The sequence below is a fragment of a genome, unplaced genomic scaffold (assembly GCF_019419815.1).
Source record: "Pyrus x bretschneideri cultivar Hongxiangsu unplaced genomic scaffold, Pyrus_bretschneideri_v1 Contig7, whole genome shotgun sequence".
NCBI lineage: Eukaryota > Viridiplantae > Streptophyta > Magnoliopsida > Rosales > Rosaceae > Pyrus > Pyrus x bretschneideri.
In genome coordinates this window covers 4,336,585-4,354,448 of record NW_025999809.1, presented here as the reverse complement: position 1 = coordinate 4,354,448, position 17,864 = coordinate 4,336,585, and the positions used below count along the sequence as shown (strand labels likewise).

The 17,864-nt window shown below is 39.3% G+C and overlaps 4 protein-coding genes across 4 annotated transcripts; 2 read left to right on the top strand and 2 right to left on the bottom strand.

Annotated features, from left to right (window-relative positions):
• The first annotated feature begins 255 nt into the window (after positions 1–255).
• On the top strand, positions 256–1,886 carry LOC103961425. Its single transcript, XM_009373966.2, has one exon. The coding sequence runs from the start codon at positions 352–354 to the stop codon at positions 1,615–1,617; it is 1,266 nt and encodes a 421-aa protein (XP_009372241.2). The 5' UTR covers positions 256–351; the 3' UTR covers positions 1,618–1,886.
• A 2,421-nt stretch (positions 1,887–4,307) lies between these two features.
• Positions 4,308–6,924, top strand: LOC103961410 (galacturonosyltransferase 8). The gene is made up of 3 exons (XM_009373954.3): positions 4,308–4,472; positions 4,671–5,921; positions 6,295–6,924. The coding sequence occupies exons 1-3, from the start codon at positions 4,308–4,310 to the stop codon at positions 6,568–6,570; spliced, it is 1,692 nt and encodes a 563-aa protein (XP_009372229.2). The 3' UTR covers positions 6,571–6,924.
• A 735-nt stretch (positions 6,925–7,659) lies between these two features.
• LOC103961408 (nuclear transport factor 2-like) lies at positions 7,660–11,650 on the bottom strand. Its single transcript, XM_009373953.3, has 10 exons — positions 11,489–11,650; positions 10,937–11,004; positions 10,697–10,834; positions 10,221–10,509; positions 9,827–10,134; positions 9,483–9,648; positions 8,902–9,023; positions 8,749–8,808; positions 8,460–8,520; positions 7,660–8,370 (listed from the first exon to the last, which is right to left on the bottom strand). Exons 2-10 carry the CDS (start codon positions 10,991–10,993, stop codon positions 8,078–8,080), a joined length of 1,494 nt encoding a protein of 497 aa, XP_009372228.2. The 5' UTR covers positions 10,994–11,004; positions 11,489–11,650; the 3' UTR covers positions 7,660–8,077.
• Positions 11,651–14,137: 2,487 nt separating this feature from the next.
• Positions 14,138–15,659, bottom strand: LOC103961407 (ninja-family protein 1-like). Its single transcript, XM_009373952.3, has one exon. The coding sequence runs from the start codon at positions 15,548–15,550 to the stop codon at positions 14,327–14,329; it is 1,224 nt and encodes a 407-aa protein (XP_009372227.2). The 5' UTR covers positions 15,551–15,659; the 3' UTR covers positions 14,138–14,326.
• Positions 15,660–17,864: the final 2,205 nt, after the last annotated feature.

Genomic DNA, 17,864 nt, shown 5'->3' with positions numbered 1-17,864 from the left:
ACAAAATTAAATTAAGATAGTATACATAATTTTTTTTTCAAATTTACTTTGGAAAAATAAATTAGTCTAAATTTATTGTTTAATAACCTTGAGTTAAAAAATTTAAGCCAAAAAAGTTGGAGTATAAAAGTTATTTCTGAGTTAAAACTTAAATTTTATAGACTAAAAATTTTAGATTTTACTCCAAGGATTGGAGATGGTCTTAGTATATTAATTTCCAGTCTATTTCCTTCATTCACGCCGCTCACTTGCAATTTCACACTCTCTCCTCTCTCTTACTCAAACAAAACACCATATCACTATCCATTCATCCATCAATCCTTCTCAAATTTTCTTTCCTCTCTTAACAAAATGTCAAAATTTTCTTTCCAACCAAACACGTCCAAGAAAACCAAAATCTCTAGTCTTCTCGCTGACTTGTTCAGTCTTTGTTTCTGCATTTTGTCACACCCACTTTACGTCTCCTACTTCATTTTTTTCTCACCGTACCTCCTCAAGCTCCTTTCTTTTCTATCTCCTCTCTTTGTCACCACAGCTCTTCTTGTGTTGGCTTATCTCACTGTCCAAAACGATGTTGCTAATTCCGATTCGTCGAAATTTAAACTGGGTTGTCTTGTCACCGCCTACCAAACTGTTTTGGAAGGGTTGCAGAAGTCTAAAGTTGATGATAGTGATGGTGGTGATGGTGGTGATCGTGATCATGATCACGAAGAATTTCGGTCTTCTGTGGAGCTCGAAGCCTATAAAATCGTGTTTGACACACCGACGTTCGAATGCAACGAGACCCCAGTAGAAGAAAATTGCTCACAAGTCTTTGAAGCACAAGTTGAAGATGTGTCAAGTCATGAAGCTATTGGTGCTTCTGATGTTTTTGATGCTGCAAGTGATGTTTTCGAAGACAAGTTCGAAATCCCAGCTGAGGCATTCGTACAAGAAGAAGAGAATTGGTCAGAAAACTTGTGCACAAAGGAAGAGGAAGAAGAAGTGATCAGGCCACCACCAAGCACAGAATCCAAGAAAGTTGAAGAACAAGAAGGAAAAGAAAAGAGGTCTGTGAGAAGAAGAGAATCCAAGGATTATTTGGGTGATGGAGGTGAGTTAAATTCCAAACTATCCATGGTAAATTCTCAAACCCTAGGAGCAAATCTTGGGGAATCCAGGTTAAATCCCCAAACCCTAGGATCAAATGTTGGAGATTGTTACTTCAACACGAGTCCAAATCTTGGAAGTTTTGGATCAATGAGGAAAGAGAAGGAGTGGAGGAGGACACTGGCATGCAAGCTTTTTGAGGAAAGGCATCAAAGTATGGATGGAGGAGAAGGAGGAGAGGGGATGGACATGCTTTGGGAGACATATGATGAGACAGAATCATTAAAAGTGGTGAAAGGTAAAAAAAGCAAGTCAAAGAAGGGGAAAAATGGGAAAGTTGAGAGCCATGATGAAGAGGAAGAGGGAGAGTTTGATGGGCAGTTGTGCTGCTTGCAAGCACTGAAACTCTCAGCTGGGAAGATGAATTTGGGAATGGGGAGGCCTAATCTGGTCAAGTTTTCCAAGGCCCTAAAAGGGTTTGGATGGTTGCACCATGTCACCAAGCATGGCAAGAAGGGGCATCACTGAACCAAGTAGCCTAGAACGGTGTTGCATTCATCTCTCTTGTTTTTAAGTTCGTATCTCCCTTCTAACTCATAAATTAGAGCAGTTTAGAATATATGTCATCTTATAAAAAAGAAAAGTTAGATTTTTGGAGTTACTTTGGTTAATGCTAAATTCAAGTGGTAATTTTTGTGTGTACATGGGTAGGAGTATCACAAGTAAATATGTTTTGTGTGTTCATGATCTAATGCTTAAATTAACTATAAAGTAAGTTTGTTCCTCTGTTTCCATCATCTCTTTCTCATCTAATCCTTTTTTATCAAGTTTTCTAGTTACCAATTTATTTTCTATATAAAGTTTCTTAAGAAGTCAAGTCATTCCCCCACACCTTTATCGAGTGGTTTTTATTTTAATGGCTTGGATCCATCATTTATCATTGTGCATACATCTAGCACATATAGTGAGTGCATAGAGGTGCTTTGATATTTTTCTTGATAAAAAGAGGAAGGCCCCTCATGGTAAAGTCCTTGGTTCTCTAATAATGGAGTTAGGAGGATGCTCTTTTAATGAATGCTCTTTTAATGATGGAGTTCCCTTGGGTTATAAAATGTCACAAGATATTTGTTATTGTTTACAATGTATATAAGGTAGTGTTATCCACATACTCGTTTTTACTCTAACACACCTTCTTAATTTTCAACCATCAGATTAAATGAATTGAAGAAGATCAATGACTGAAAAGTAACAAGGTGTGTGAAAAGTAGAAATGAGAGTGCAAATAACACTATCCGATATACAACAAGGTAGGATTTGTGCACCCGGACTGATATGGTACGAAGAAATTCTTTAGTTTGATGGACCACATCAGCCATCCGGCCACACACATAAGGAAAGAAATTCTTGTATTACATAGAAATGTCAAAGACAACAAAGGAAATCTCATGTTTGTGTGTACGACGGACCTATGCGAGACTCGTACCAATGAATTTTTTCATGGTATGAATGTGACAACGTGTCTGATCCCCTTCAAGATTGCCACTTGTATCCTAGCTTGTACTCTGATGTTGTTCTCATGGTGAGTCTATTAAGACAAAGACAATGACCAATTAACCACTTAGAGTTGTGAATGACCAAGCATCATAACATATAAGATCTTCACCAGTGAAAGATAATCATCAACACGGCAAATAAATGTAGTTCATATTATTGTTGTTGCAATACAAAAATATTAAATGCCACAAGTTGTGATGATTTTGTAGTATTATTAATTCACATCAAATAAGTAATATAACATGCACAAATTGAATACTACATGATGATATAGCGGTTGATATGAATTTTTTTATACAATTGCTGGCCCTAAACATTATAAAGCCTACATGGCGTGCAGACTGAATAATTATGAGTTAACTACGTTAATTTCGTGAATACAGATGTGCCAACTCGCGACCGAACTCGGTCGGGTGAGTTGAACAAATGTGATGGTGGTGTCGAATGTGCTACTGTCTTCTGTACCTAAGTGTCTACGGTCGAGGAAGGAACACCTCTCGGCCTAGGATTCTAGAACATGATGACAAGGTTGTTTTTCAATGTGAAGTTCGATAAATGGGTCGGCCTTCAATGTGCTGAACACGAAGTGACCTAGTATAACACCTCACTTCATTGGGAAGCTAATGAAATGACCCATTTGGGTGAAAGAATTGAAAACTATTCATCTGCTTAGACTTGGATAGATAACCAACCAATCAGAAGCAGTGATGTTTACTTGTCGAAACTGAAGATACTCCTAAATCGCCTGATTCTATGACTCCAGTGCTACTTACTTATCCAAACTGAAGATGTCGCCGGTTGTCAACACAATGCTATTTACTTATCCAAACATCCAAACTGAAGAGAGGGTTAGGATGGTTAGTATTTTCTCATATTGTGAGAAGGATTTCGCATAGAGCAGGGGTTTTGGCCTAGCTAAACCTCCTATATTTATAGGAACAAATTTCCTTGATGCCTAAGTCTGCCAAGTTGTAAAATTCTAATAATATTTCAATTCTTCAACATATTCTTAATATATTCGGAATTATTCTCGGCCGAGACTCTATCGGCGGGCGTTAAGTCTTCGCCATCTTAGACTAGGACTCTAAACCTAAATTGATTATGCAATTAATTGAACATTTATCCAAAAATTAATCATGATCCTGAATATTTCTCTCATCCAACAATTTATAGTATATGAATTGAGTGGATGCAAAATCAAATCCAAACAACATAGCAATTTTTGTTCAATGACTAGTGATTACTAGTGTTTTTTTGGTCAAATGACTAGTGATTACTTGTTAATTGACTATGTTTTCTTTTCTCTTTAGCAATAACTGAGGTTAATTAACAATTAATTAAACTGATTACTGTGTGGCAGATTAATAAAGGAAGGTAGAAAATTAGGAAAATTCCACTTGAGAGATAATGCGTAGTTAACTAATTAATAAACACCCAAATCCCACTAACCAACAAGTGAAAAAGTCAAAATCACAGGAGTTACATGGGCCCCACATGATTAGATTTTAATAAGCACCGCCAAGTCGCACTCGCCGATCCGCGTTTTACAGTTAATAATTAACAGAAACCAAAAAAAATAAATCAAAAATAAAAAATTAATGTCAGACCCCGTGTCCGACACTGAGTCTGAGTGAGACTCTCACAGAGAAGCCGCAGATCGAAAAATGGCGAACCTTCGATTCTCCGGCAGCAGTAGAGGAGCAGCCGCGCGGAGCTCCGTCGTGCCGTTCAGAGTGCTTGCCATGGCCATTGCAGTCGCCGTTGTCTTCGTCTTCTCACTCTCCTTTGTCTTCACTTCCCGAACCGACTCCTCCGATCTCGGCGACTCGGTAAGTGTATCTCTACTACTCATCATTCGCACTTTCACTGCTTCTCTGCTTCATTGGAGTTTTAAGTTCCCGATTTTTGTTTCCGGATCCAATCGTTTCGATTTTCGGTTTTCGTTCCCGAGCTGGAACTGGATTAGTACCATAATTTTTATTTAAATCACAGCAATGTTTGATGTATTGATGGTAATTGTGAATTAGGGTTTCGATTCCGGTTCATTTGGTGGATTTGGATCGACGAGAAGGACCGTGCTGGCTCTGAAATCGGATCCACTGAAACCCCGGCTGGACCAGATCCGGAAGCAGGCGGATGATCATCGGACCCTAGCCCTAGCGTACGCGAGCTATGCGCGGAAGCTGAAGCTCGAGAACTCGAAGCTGGTTCGGGTCTTCGCCGATCTCTCACGAAACTACTCGGATCTCATGAACAAGCCCGCCTATCGCGCTCTGTTCGAATCCGACGCTCTCAACATCGACGAATCGGTGTTGCGGCAGTTCGAGAAGGAAGTGAAGGAGCGAATCAAAGTAACTAGACAAATAATTGCTGAAGCGAAAGAGTCTTTTGATAACCAGCTCAAGATTCAGAAGCTGAAGGACACCATTTTCCAAGTGAACGAGCAGCTGACGAAGGCTAAGAAGCAAGGGGCTTTCTCGAGCTTGATTGCCGCGAAATCGATCCCCAAGAGCTTGCATTGTGTGGCAATGCGGCTAATGGAGGAGCGAATTGCGCATCCGGAGAAGTACACTGATGAAGGGAAGCCAATCCCGCCGGAAATTGAGGATCCCAATCTATATCATTATGCTATATTTTCGGATAATGTGATTGCAGCATCAGTGGTGGTGAATTCGGCAGTGAAGAATGCCAAGGAGCCATGGAAACATGTGTTCCATGTCGTGACTGATAAGATGAACCTCGGAGCAATGCAGGTTATGTTTAAGAGCAAGGACTATAATGGGTCACATGTTGAAGTGAAGGCTGTGGAGGATTACAAGTTTTTGAATTCTTCATATGTGCCGGTGCTAAAGCAATTAGAGAATGCGAAGTTGCAGTCATTTTACTTTGAAAATAAGCTCGAGAATGCAACCAAAGACGCAACAAACATGAAGTTCAGGAACCCCAAGTATTTGTCCATATTGAACCATTTGAGGTTTTATTTGCCGGAAATGTACCCAAAATTGCACAGGATTCTATTCTTGGATGACGATATAGTGGTTCAGAAGGATTTAACTGGTCTGTGGAGGATTGATATGGATGGGAAGGTGAATGGGGCGGTTGAGACATGTTTTGGGTCATTTCATCGGTACGCACAGTATATGAATTTCTCACATCCTTTGATTAAGGAGAAGTTTAATCCCAAGGCATGCGCGTGGGCTTATGGAATGAACTTCTTTGATTTGGATGCTTGGAGAAAGCAAAATTGTACTGCTGAGTATCATTACTGGCAAAATCTGGTAAGAGATTACTTTTCTTTTGGTCAAATTTGTGTCTACAACTTTTACATTTTGAAATCAATATTGTGGTATCTGATATTGTATATATGCAGATCTTGTAAAAACTGTTTGATTGTGCATACTGTGCATTTTGTAGTTTTTGTTGTTTCGAATCTGCAGCTTTTAGTTGCCGTAGTGGTATCTTTAGGGGATCCATGGTAAAGAATGTACCTCCAGCTGCAGTGAAAGGAGAAGGGAAATGTACTCATAATGCTTTTTAGATGCTATCATGTCATTCTTATGAATTATTCTGTTTTGCGATATCTCCATTAATTGTGTGTGTTTTTTCCTATCTATTAAGTAGCACTGACTAGGGATGATGATCTCATTGCAGAACGAGAACCGTAGTCTGTGGAAATTGGGGACACTTCCCCCAGGTTTAATTACATTTTACTCGACAACAAAGCCACTAGACAAGTCATGGCACGTTCTGGGACTTGGCTATAATCCGAGCATCAGCATGGACGAGATTCGCAATGCTGCAGTGGTGCACTTCAACGGGAATATGAAGCCTTGGCTTGATATTGCCATGAGCCAGTTCAAGCCACTCTGGGAAAAACACGTCGATTATGACATGGAGTTTGTTCAGGCCTGCAATTTTGGTCTCTAAATGAATCGGGTTTGTTGAAGCTCTAGTTGGAGGATCTGCCAATGCTAGTCCTACAGCTCGTAAGCTATCCCTCTTTTGGATTCCATTGTTGCTCGTTGCACGTTTACTAATTATTCATAGTATAGGGACGATATGCATCAATCTAAGTGTAGCATACCTGTTTTCCATGTTAATCTAGGTCTTCTTTTTATTGTTTCATACAACTTAAGTTCACTTGGAAGATGATAATTACTGAAGTTGGTGGACATTTACGGTAAACTGCAAAATACGTCGCTTGTTGTTCGACCATTTCTTGTCATATCATTGTGACATTCGTCTATTAAACGAAGTATCCGAAAATTATATTTATCTTCATCGGCTATATGATGTCTCGTCTAACAATGGCATAATTGCTACTTTGTCATAACACTGCAGGTGCGGCTACTACTTACTACTAAATGCTTACCAATTTCCCCAAATTTAGTGAAATCATAAGAATCTCCTGGTCTGGATTACCAGTGTGTACAAATTGTTAAAATTGTTTAGCTTTATGTGAATAGAAATCCCTTACATTTCTTTTCGGCACGAGACTGGAGACAAATTCTCGTCGACACTGGAAACGAATTATCGCCGAGGAAAGTCGTCGGAATCGTTCATCTGATTTTGATGCTCAAACGTTTGCTACCTGGAGGGATTTATTATGCAAAAAGCCTGAAAGTGCAGTCATACAAACGAAAAAAATTTGGCCCATATATAAGCTTTAAAGAAAACTGCAAACTCAAAGTTGGCCGATGTACAGGCTTAACCACCATCGGATCCACCGCCACCACCTTCCTGATTCGCCACCGACAAGTCAAGGCATAGTTACGATTCTCCACCAACGGATCAAACCAGAGAATGCGAAATGGAAATAGGTGTGTTCAGCATCCTGTTATCCGAGTAGAACCCAAGAAGAGAACGTACGAAGAAGCGGCAAACCCTCCATATAAATTGTTCTCCTCCTGATGCAATCGTATCGGTTATTCTTTTGACTTTAATTCTAGGAAGCGGTCATTAAATTCATTTAAATTTGATTCTACAAAACCATAGAAAGCTATAAACTCAATGACAGATCAAAATCATCCGCAAATATTATGGCCACATAGCAATCACGGAAACATACAACATGGGATGGGACAGCCATTACAACAAAATATGAGCACTTTGAAGTTTTGAACCCCTATTGTCATTTCCATTTCCATCCGCATAACGACCAATGGCGCTACAAGTACTTTATCCAAAATATACTAGGCACAAAATCTAACACCTCTATCGCCTCCAAAATAGCTCCGATATAAAAACCCGAAAAGATAAAAAAAAAAAAAAAAAGTCAAGAAAATCCTAGGGAAATATCCTAGGTGGCTGGTTCATCCACAAAACGATCAGAAACGGCCCTCTCAGTGCCTACCCAATTACTTCACCATTGACAAAAAGGAATAGAATTTAATCGCTCTCTGTTTGCGACCAAACTTCAAAAGTTGAGGCGTTCTCAAGCTGAGGCAGACACCTGTGGTACTGTGCTTTTCGCTGCTGCATTAACCGCTACCCCACTAGAACGATTCACACGAGCACCATTGTCAGACCTCTGATATCCATCTCCTCCACGGCCCGATGATCCTCCCCTATTGCTACTCCTACTTCCATAATCAGACTTGAAATCGCCACGACCACCATTGAAATCGCCACGACCATAAGCCCTACCACCTCCATAGCCTCCACGTCCTCTTGGTCCCTCAGTCCTGTACCCGTTCCCATTTCCCCTTCCGGAAAACCGTCCCCTCCCTGCATAAATAAAGGGACGAGCATAAACAATTAGAAACATGAAAGCTAGAAATAGACAAACATAATGTTGAACACAAAATTCAACTCACCTCGAGTTGATCGCTTTTCCTCAACAAAAACTTGGCGTCCACCAATCACGATGGGTGAAGCCTAAAAACACCAACGCAGAAATATTATTAGCACAATAACTCCAAATATACAAGAACATAAAGACTTGTTATATCAAAGGATTAAATATAAACGCATTCAGAATTCACAAGCAAATTTCTTGTGTTATTTGCTGTTCCGTAGGGTTCAAAGAAATACAGCAATAGATATGTTCAAACATCCAAGATAGCGAATCATAAAAAGGATAGTGGGTCAATGTCTGTTAAATACCTCCATCGCACTTTGCACAGAACTTGCAGCCTCAAATTCCACGAAGCCAAAACAGAACCCCTGTTGAAATGATGAAGAGACGTTAAGTATATCATTCACAGAAGGATTGCCAACATCAAACAACAGAGAAACTTGAGTTGATAAATCACAAACCCTTAGGATTCTAACTTGCACACCATTCTTCTTGATCTGTCCAAATTTCTTAAACTCATTCTCAATTACAGTATTTGTACAATCCATTGGCAGACCCTTAATGTAGATAGAGTAACCTTCAGCTGTTCAAAAAAACAAAATTTACAATTGTATCAACTAATGCAAACATACGAGATGTGTAACAGAAAGTACGTCTGCAACAACCTAGCCAAATAAGGCTTTTTTAGCTACTTTAACAAAAAAAATGCAGAAAAATCAAGCTTCAACGAGTTAGCTAAATGACCAGCTATCTTAACTTTGTGAACAGTCACTAGCTAGATTTAGCTAGGAGATAGAGTTAAGTTTTTGCCAAACATTAAAAACTATAAAAGTGTATTGTTTGGGGGCTTCAATAGAAGAAAAAGGGCTTGGGGTGTTAAGTTTAGGAAAAAATAATATTAAAATATTTTAACTTAACCTAAAATGGCTGGTATTGTTGGAAGTGGTGGCTAGCCAAATTAACATTTGGGTCATTGGACTAGCTAAAATAACAAAAACGTAGCAGTATTGTTGGAGATGCTCTAATACAATGAACTTCTCACCTTCGGGCTCTAAATTCCCATTTTCTCTGGCATTGGTGCTGGCTACTGTTTCTGAAACTGGAGCAGATATTGGAGCAGCAGTCACTTGGTGCTCCTGCTTCTTTGGGACAAACCTCATGGGTGCCGGAGTAGAAAATGGGACAGTACCCTCCTTCTTGCTCTTAAGCTGGAACAAGTGGTTTAAGACCCCGGATGAGTATGAACAATAACAAAGAAAGTAGAAAAGTACTCTTTTTGCACAAATTTATTACAAACTAATGAGAAATGTAGTACTACAACCAAAAACACATATATAACAGATGTAAAGATCTAGAAGCATGAGATCTTGCAAAACAGCTGCTTACAATTGAGGCATAAGACTTCTTCGGTGCTTCAACTTTAGAGTTAGATTCAGCTTCAACTTTGGAGTTGAACTCAGCCTCAACTTTGGGGTTGGATTCATCTTCAACTTTTGAGTAAGATTCAGCTTCGACTTTAACCACCAATTGCAAATCATCAGGAATTTCATTGACAACTTCAGGTTCTGGTACTGCTTCCTCTGCAACTGAAACTACTCCATTTTCAGAAGGTTTGATTACTTCCTCCTTGGCAACATCCTCAGACACTGCAATCACAGGCTCTGGGACATGATTGTCCTGCAAAGCAGGAGCATCTGCAAAAAGAGTACTCTCAAACTCAAATAGATTGAACCAAAACTACGCACTTAAAGATTTAAATAAGAATCATTTTAAGCCATACCATGTTTGGGGGTAATAGGAGGTTCAACTTCAACATCAACAACCAATCCATTGTCCTCATTTTCAGGGGTGGAATCTTCAACATATCTAAAGACATCGTTCAAAACAAAGTAGCCTACGTCTTGTGGTGCCAAGAAAAAACTTTGAGTAAATTTCTTCCTTACAAGGTCCTTTCCAGTCAAATACCCAGTGACAAGAACAAATACTCCTCCATTGTAAGATTCCTGAGCATCCACAGTCTTGATATTTGCACTGAGCTCTCCGTAATCAAGTATCTTCTTGTTGATTTCCTGCCCAATAAAATGTAATAAAAAAGAACAAAGGAATCAGATTCTCACCATGTTCAGTGGACAAAATTTAAAGATACCCACAGCATAGGCATCTAGGCCCCAAATACTGTACTTTAGTAACAATTATGAATATGATCTGACGTAAACGCGAAGTTATCTTAAAGGTAGGGTCTTGGAAGGAGCTTACCTCCATGGTGGTTGTAATGCTCATGATCCCACCATCTCCCGGACGACCAAGCTTACTAATATCTTGGTAAAATCGATGAACAAGCTCAGGGGATTGTTCCAAGATATTGTAGTACTGAAGAACAAAGGCATTACCGACCTATATTTAACAAAATGTACCATTCAAAATCAGTTAGCATCCATCAGAATCAATAAGGTAATAATTCATTCACAACTATTCATGTACAACATCAATACGTACAACATCGGCAGTAGGAGTGAGGCTTGCAGCTGGGGCTTGCTGCACCATCGTTGCCATCTCTGATCAACCTCCAGAAACCAAACAAAAACAAAAACATTACATGTAGAACCCTAAAAATTGAACTAGATCTTGAAAACAGAGATACAAAAATTTACCAGCACCAAAAGAATTACACTTTGTTCTTTAAAAAAATACACGTAAAAAAATAAATCAAACATATTTTCCTCAATTTAACTGAAAACATATTAACATATACGTATATATATATATATATATAAATATATTCCTCAATTTAAATACATATTTTCCTAAATAAATATTAAGTGAAATTCAGCTCAAGTTCGTACACTAAAACATTTAAGCAATAAATTAAATTAAATTAAATAAAAAAACTTTGAAGCTCTAATCACTTCACTACCAGCTAAAGCATACGAGTTCAGATTTCTACGAAACAAATGGAGATCTAAAGCGAGCAAACTTCAACAAAAACACAGTTGAAAATGTGAAAAGCGTAATGAAATATGTGAGATTTGAGGGGAGAGAGAGAGCTACCTGAGCGCGGATCGGCGGAAGTGAGGTGAGAGAAGAAGAAAAGGTAGGCGGAGCTCAGCGACTTCTCTCACCTCCTCGGCGGGGTTTGGCGGTTTCTAGGGTTTTGGGCGGATCTCCAAGAGGCGCGAGAGCGTTGGTACAGGAGGGAGAGGGAGAGGAATTGAGAAAAAGGGTTTTCGGGTATTTATATGAGAGTGGGAAATGGAAAATTTTAATTATTTTTTGTTTCTCTTGTATAAATTTATATATTTTTATTATCTAATTTCAATTATATTGGGACTAAGAAATAATAAAAAGATGAGCTTGTACTACGAGTAGTGATATTTCTCTTCACTTGAACGTGAAAGATTTTAGGTTCAATTTTCGCATAATGATAATTTTGGACTAATTATTATTGTTAATTTATTCATAATGTAAATAATATCATTTGTTTAAAAAAATAATTAAATAAAAGTTCAGCTTGTCCTTGAGTGTCCACGACCAAGAACATGTGTTGAAATACCCAACCAAAAAATTTTGAGGACAGAAAATAAAACAAAGGTGGAGTCCTAAGTGCAATTTTTTTAACCTAATCCTCATTGGACAAAAGAAAAGTGAATCATGATTGTGATGATTGTTGTTTTAAGCATACAGACATACAGTAACTCCTTAATTAGGGTACTTTAAATATATAAGGGCATGTTACTTCCTTGAAATTGAAAAGTCATAAGTCGAATGATATACTGTTTAGTCTGTAGGTGATATGATATCTAATTGTTTATATAAAACATATCTAATTTCATTGTCGATTAAAATTTAAAATAATACTAATATCTTGCTTATTCATTTATGATAAATAAATAAATACATCATAAGTATATTTTTTGAGCTTGAGAGATGGAATTCTTCGGTTACGCCAACCAATCTGCTAACTCTTTGAATCGATTGATCAATAAGGTTTATTTTTATTCATTTATTTATTTCATTCTTCAAATCATTTTGATTATCTTAGGATGAAAATTGTTGGCACAAACGGAGCCAATTAAGGCTTACTAGGGCAGATGCTTCCACTCAAATAGTTCGTTTGTTTGGTTGCAGACTACAATTATATAATATTCATGCGTTATTTTTGAAAAAAATAGATGTATCTAATATCCAAAATATGTTCATAATACTTATACTACATATCCAACATTATATGAGCAAAAATGTTGTTGTCCTATTATTTAAACCGGAAAAAAAAAACCCCTCTCTTGCCTATCATGTATTAATATTTTTCTCATCATTTTGCCACTTTCCACTACTATATTGAAATTTTTGTAACATTTGAATTATGATACAACATCATTTGAATTATCCCTATTATCATATAGGTATAAACCATACTACGATAAGGTTTTCTTAATTGTTTTTCGGGTTGCCCCCACTAGAAGAAAATTCTAGCTCCGTCACTGATTGTTGGGGTTAAAGTGTAAATTTTAACAAAATATGTCACTTAATACCATGGTCACTTCTAAGGGAGAGATTTTTGATTCGCGTCTCATTTGATCACAAGTTTCATACCAATTTATTTTCTAACTCTTTTAGTGTAAATATATCATTGTATAAAAAAAATATTAAAGTATTCCAAACTCGAGAGTAGAAAATTAATATCTAAGCATGAAATTTTGGAAGCTAATTACGTTTCACACCTTTCATGTTTTGAGTAATTTTCAAAATGAATTACGAGATATTAATTTTCTCACGTTACTCCTTAAGATTTTAAAATTATATCTAGTTACACATCTTGAGCCCTCGGCAAATCTGCTACTCTATTATTGTGTGAGCCCAAAAACATCAATAGCTGGGGTACCCAATCAATCTATCTTTGGGCCCTCCATCAGTGCCATGTAGCCTCTCTTGAATGTTCGTGTGATAGATGTCATTTTATATTTGTAAAATATTATTAACGCTTTAAAAAAGTTATTTGTGTATCACGAAAAGGTAATCGATATCTTATATATATTTTTTTTTACAGGATTCTGCTAATGAGCCGGCTAATTCTAAAATAAACGACACTCTCACGCTCTCATAATTCCTCCTTGAGTAATAGAAAGAGAGAACCATCCTCGGAGGGTTTGTTTACTTCCTGTTCATCAACTTCCCTGGACAATGCAATCCCAGGCTCGGAGACGTGATACTCCCGCAAGGCAGCACGAATACTCTCCAACTCAAATGCCGCACACAAAAAGTACGGACTTTAACATGAGGAGCATGAGGAGCTTTAACATCAACAACCGATTCTTGTTCATTCCCTCTCCGTTAATAGTTCATAAACACAGACAAATGAATCAGACTCGGACTTTGCCAACTTTCATAAGCTGGAATCTATACTTTACAACTTTAATGCTCTATTGGGTTGATGAGGAAAATCTTGAAAAGAACTAAAACAAGCATGCCTGATCTTAAAAAGGTTAGAATAATGCTACGAAGATTAAATTTTTTAAAATAAATTATGTACCATTAATAAGAAATAAACACGTTAATGGATACTTAATTATTAATCTAATAATCTACAATCATATCATTTAGTTTGTAAATTTAATTTAAAAAGGTTAATCTTCCTAACGCTACTTAAAATGTTAACTTTACGTCAATCACAGTTAGATTAGCAACTTTACACACAAATAATGCAAAAAGTAAGCTTGTCTCGTTAATTTTCCATCAACACCGCCCAAGCCCCCAGTTTCTCTTCATCGCTTTCAGCGTACCCAGCAATTCACATCGACCACAATTAAAAAAAAAAAAGAAGAGAGAACTAGCTAGCAGATTAGAAGAAATGAAAAGGGTCTGTCGATAACTTGATCATCTTTCAGCTCATCATCCAAAAGCAGAAGGGATCACCGTTATGTGCCTCAGCGGCTGCGAAACATCGGTGCCTCCGGCATGCTGCACGAATTCAGCCGGCGAGAATGTGGTTCCATGGCAGACGCATATGATGGTAATCTCCGAATTCGTGTATCTGTACAAGAACCCATGAACCGTTTTCCCATTAGGGCCGGTCCCGGTCGTCGAGACATAAGGCATTTGGGGAAGGGAAACGGTGCTGCTGCCATTTTTGCTGATCTGGGGTTTTGGAGGCTTGGCAATTGGGTCCGTTTTGGTAACGTCCTTCAGTGGAGGGATTGGAGGGGAATATTCTTGTTTAGGTGAGATGGGTTTTGGGGTTGGAGATGCTTCTGCGGTTTCTGATTTCGGTTCTGTTTTTGGATTCAGTTTTTGTTCATTCCCTTCCGAATTGGATTCCAAGGAATTTGAAACCGGCTCTGTGTTTTCTTGTATGCTCTGGCTTGAATGGCTTTTGCTCTCGCTGCTTCCACCACCTAACATACCGTCTTGAGAAGCTGCGCTTTGATGATCTGACACGGTGGAGGAACTACACATTGGTGAAACATTTGACGCCGGTTTCTTACCCAACCCACGATTCACCGGCGCCGTTTTACCCGACCCACTATTCTGCTCCGTCTCACACCCGTTCTTCTTCTTCCCCGTATCCTTATGCGCCTGAAAGGGCCGGAATCCGCCGCCGCCGCTGGGGGCCCAGCACGGCATCACGCAAGGATACGAGAACCCGTTCATGTACGGAACAAACTGGACCGGCGGGTACGGGTACTGACCTGGTTGTTGAACCGGGCAGCGCAGCTCCGTTTGTCCGTTGCTCAGATTCAGATTCACATTCACATTTACATTCGTCTCCGTTCTCTCTTTCTTCACCGCCGGGTGCTCCTCCACTTGGGGATCGTTCTGTCCCCGGCCTTTCTTCTGCTCCCGCTTCCTCTTCGCTTCCTGCCTTCTCAACGCCTGCATCTCCCGTTTCGTATGCGGATCCAGAAGCGCGCTCTCCGGCTCCGACGACTCCAACGGCGACGGAGATGGTGCGTTCGGTTGGGATGGCAGTATTTGGTGCTCATCCTTTCTCGGATCTACGTCGAACCCCTTGGCCAGCTTCGAGTTCTCCGTTTTTCGGAAGCTGCCGCCGATCGACAGCCCCAAATCCAGTTCAACCTCCTCCTCTTTCGATGCCGATTCGGAAACCTTCACCATTTTTACAGAACTCAAACTTCAAACTTCAAGCTTTTTTTTTTTTTTTTTTTTTGCTCTGAAAATCTCTAGGGTTTTTTGGGTTCAGATTTTCTGAGGGAGAGAAAAGGGGGAAGGGGGAAATAGATGGGACGGAAGCGAGAGAGGGGGCCACGTGCGGGAAACACAAGGAAACAGAGACGGTGGGTTGACACGTAGGATATTTTGGATATATTTAGTGAATAGGATTAGCCACTAATCCTGATTTAGTGCTAAAATTAATCATGTTTTGCTTGTTAATACGTTAATTTAGCGGAAAACAAACCCTTCTCAAGTGTAATGGGAGCTACGGCGCACGCTCGAAGGTTCGGAGGGGCCACGTGGCATACCTGCATGAAGAGATTGAGACGGACACGTGTAAGCCCCTGGCTCCCGTGAAACTAACAACGGATAGCCTATAATCTGTCAGCCTGGCAGTGGGGTACGGACGCGCGGAGCGAGGTTTCGCTGTTACTCGCAAATCTCAACCGTCCCTTTCACTCCACGAATCCCAAGAAGGAAAAGTCTGCGTGGCAGGTTTCTTCGTTGACACATGTCGTCGGGGGGGCGTGTCAGTCTGGATGCCGTGTCCTCTGGAGCAACGGATTCAGAGGTTAAACGTGGCGCGCATGGTGAGTGGCGCAGCTCAGCAAGGTCAAGTTGGTCTACACATTTCACGGAGAGTGACGTTGACGTGTCGAGGCTGTTCACGTACGATGATGCTAACACGTGGGGGAAGATGAATGGTTGGGGTCGGTTGTCTACGTATGGCAGTGGACACGTGGTGGTGTCTCGGGAGGTGAGTTAGTTTCGAAAAGGGGAGGGTAGGGAATGTGGCGCATAGACCTGGTTTGAAATGCGTACGACTGATGCATGGTTGCCACGTGTCGATTAATGGGGAAATCTTAAGTTGCGCCGTGGCCCAATCTAATTTGTTTGCTTTTTATATTCTGGCAGACCAAATAGTTTCTGTCACGTGTAAAGTGTAATATTAGAAAAATTAACTATTTTAATTAAATTTTGTGATTTAAATGTTGATTAATATTTTTGTTTGCTATTAGTAATATATCATATAATTTACAAATTTAGTTTAAAAGTTGGTCTACATATTACTAGTTACTTGAGAAAATTCGATAGGTATGAAATAGGTGTTTGAATTGAGCTTCATTATGTGCTTAAGCAATTTTGTTTATACATTTTGGACCTAACCAATTTCTTACCACTAACGCATGACGGGTACACATCTCGGCAACATTCAGATGTATGTAAGCAACTTACCCTATCAACTTATCCTATCAACGCGTATGTGAGTTATCTGTAAGGCCCTGTTTGGCAGATCGAATAAAGGATCAGATATGATTAGTTATACGGACTCGGGTGTTTGGCGTTCACTCGTACTAAATAAACGCCGGATTAATTTAACCGGTCGGATAGGATAACACGATATACACCCGCTTAATAAAACCAACCAAAACGCCCGGATTATTTAGTCGATAAAGAAGAATATGGGAGAGAAAGGGAGGGAGTTTGGGGGGTGTGGCGGAGAGAGCTGGGGAACAATTATTTGGGATTCTTCTGCAGTCGGGGAAGAAGAAGGGAGAGAGAGGGAGGGTGTTTGGGGGGGTGCGGAGAGATCTGAGAACAAAAAAATGATTTCACTTTTTTAAAATTTTTTTTTTAAGTGATTCCTCCTATCTAGTATAATACCAAACACAGTATAAATAATACGGTCACTAGTCCGATACTGCATCAAACACCCAACTAATTTAGTCAGTACTATCCGGTGGCTATTTATCCTATCCGACAGAAATAGTCAGTACAGTCCGAGCTGCCAAACGAGGCCTAAATGTCTATGCAATATGCATGTGAGGTTTAGATATCATCAATGGTCAAATGTGTGAGCAATTGATCTTAGCTAAATTCATAGGTATTTATATTGTGGGGCTAATGTAGTTACGATTGTCAATTGCTAACACGCATATGTGATATAGAGTTCACGTCTCGAAAGTAGTAATCATGTCTTACGACTACATCCAAAAGTAAAAACAAAGGAGAAAGAAAAAGATACCATTACACGTAGTTTGATTTCTTCATTCGCTTCCTCATGTCACATGATATTTTTATAGTCATCCGAAAACGGCCCCCTAGCTCTACACCGGAGGCATCCTCATTATCAGCTGCCCTTCCATTTTACTGCAAACACACACAGTCATTGTTAAAGGGTTACGCGAACTTGGGAATCGGTTGGTAATAAGAGTGTAACCCAAGGTACGCAGTTCATAAGATATTCTTGCATGCG

What these genes read in the sequence shown, in the direction of transcription:
- LOC103961407 (XM_009373952.3), bottom strand. Translation starts at nt 15,550, where the DNA reads ATGGTGAAGGTTTCCGAATCGGCATCGAAAGAGGAGGAGGTTGAACTG.
- LOC103961408 (XM_009373953.3), bottom strand. Translation starts at nt 10,993, where the DNA reads ATGGCAACGATGGTGCAGCAAGCCCCAGCTGCAAGCCTCACTCCTACT. An exon ending in GCATTACAACCACCATGGAG is followed by an intron (nt 10,510 to 10,696) that starts GTAAGCTCCTTC and finishes TTTATTGGGCAG; the next exon opens with GAAATCAACAAGAAGATACT. An exon ending in AGAAGTCTTATGCCTCAATT is followed by an intron (nt 9,649 to 9,826) that starts GTAAGCAGCTGT and finishes CACTTGTTCCAG; the next exon opens with CTTAAGAGCAAGAAGGAGGG.
- LOC103961425 (XM_009373966.2), top strand. Translation starts at nt 352, where the DNA reads ATGTCAAAATTTTCTTTCCAACCAAACACGTCCAAGAAAACCAAAATC.
- LOC103961410 (XM_009373954.3), top strand. Translation starts at nt 4,308, where the DNA reads ATGGCGAACCTTCGATTCTCCGGCAGCAGTAGAGGAGCAGCCGCGCGG. An exon ending in CCTCCGATCTCGGCGACTCG is followed by an intron (nt 4,473 to 4,670) that starts GTAAGTGTATCT and finishes ATTGTGAATTAG; the next exon opens with GGTTTCGATTCCGGTTCATT. An exon ending in ATCATTACTGGCAAAATCTG is followed by an intron (nt 5,922 to 6,294) that starts GTAAGAGATTAC and finishes ATCTCATTGCAG; the next exon opens with AACGAGAACCGTAGTCTGTG.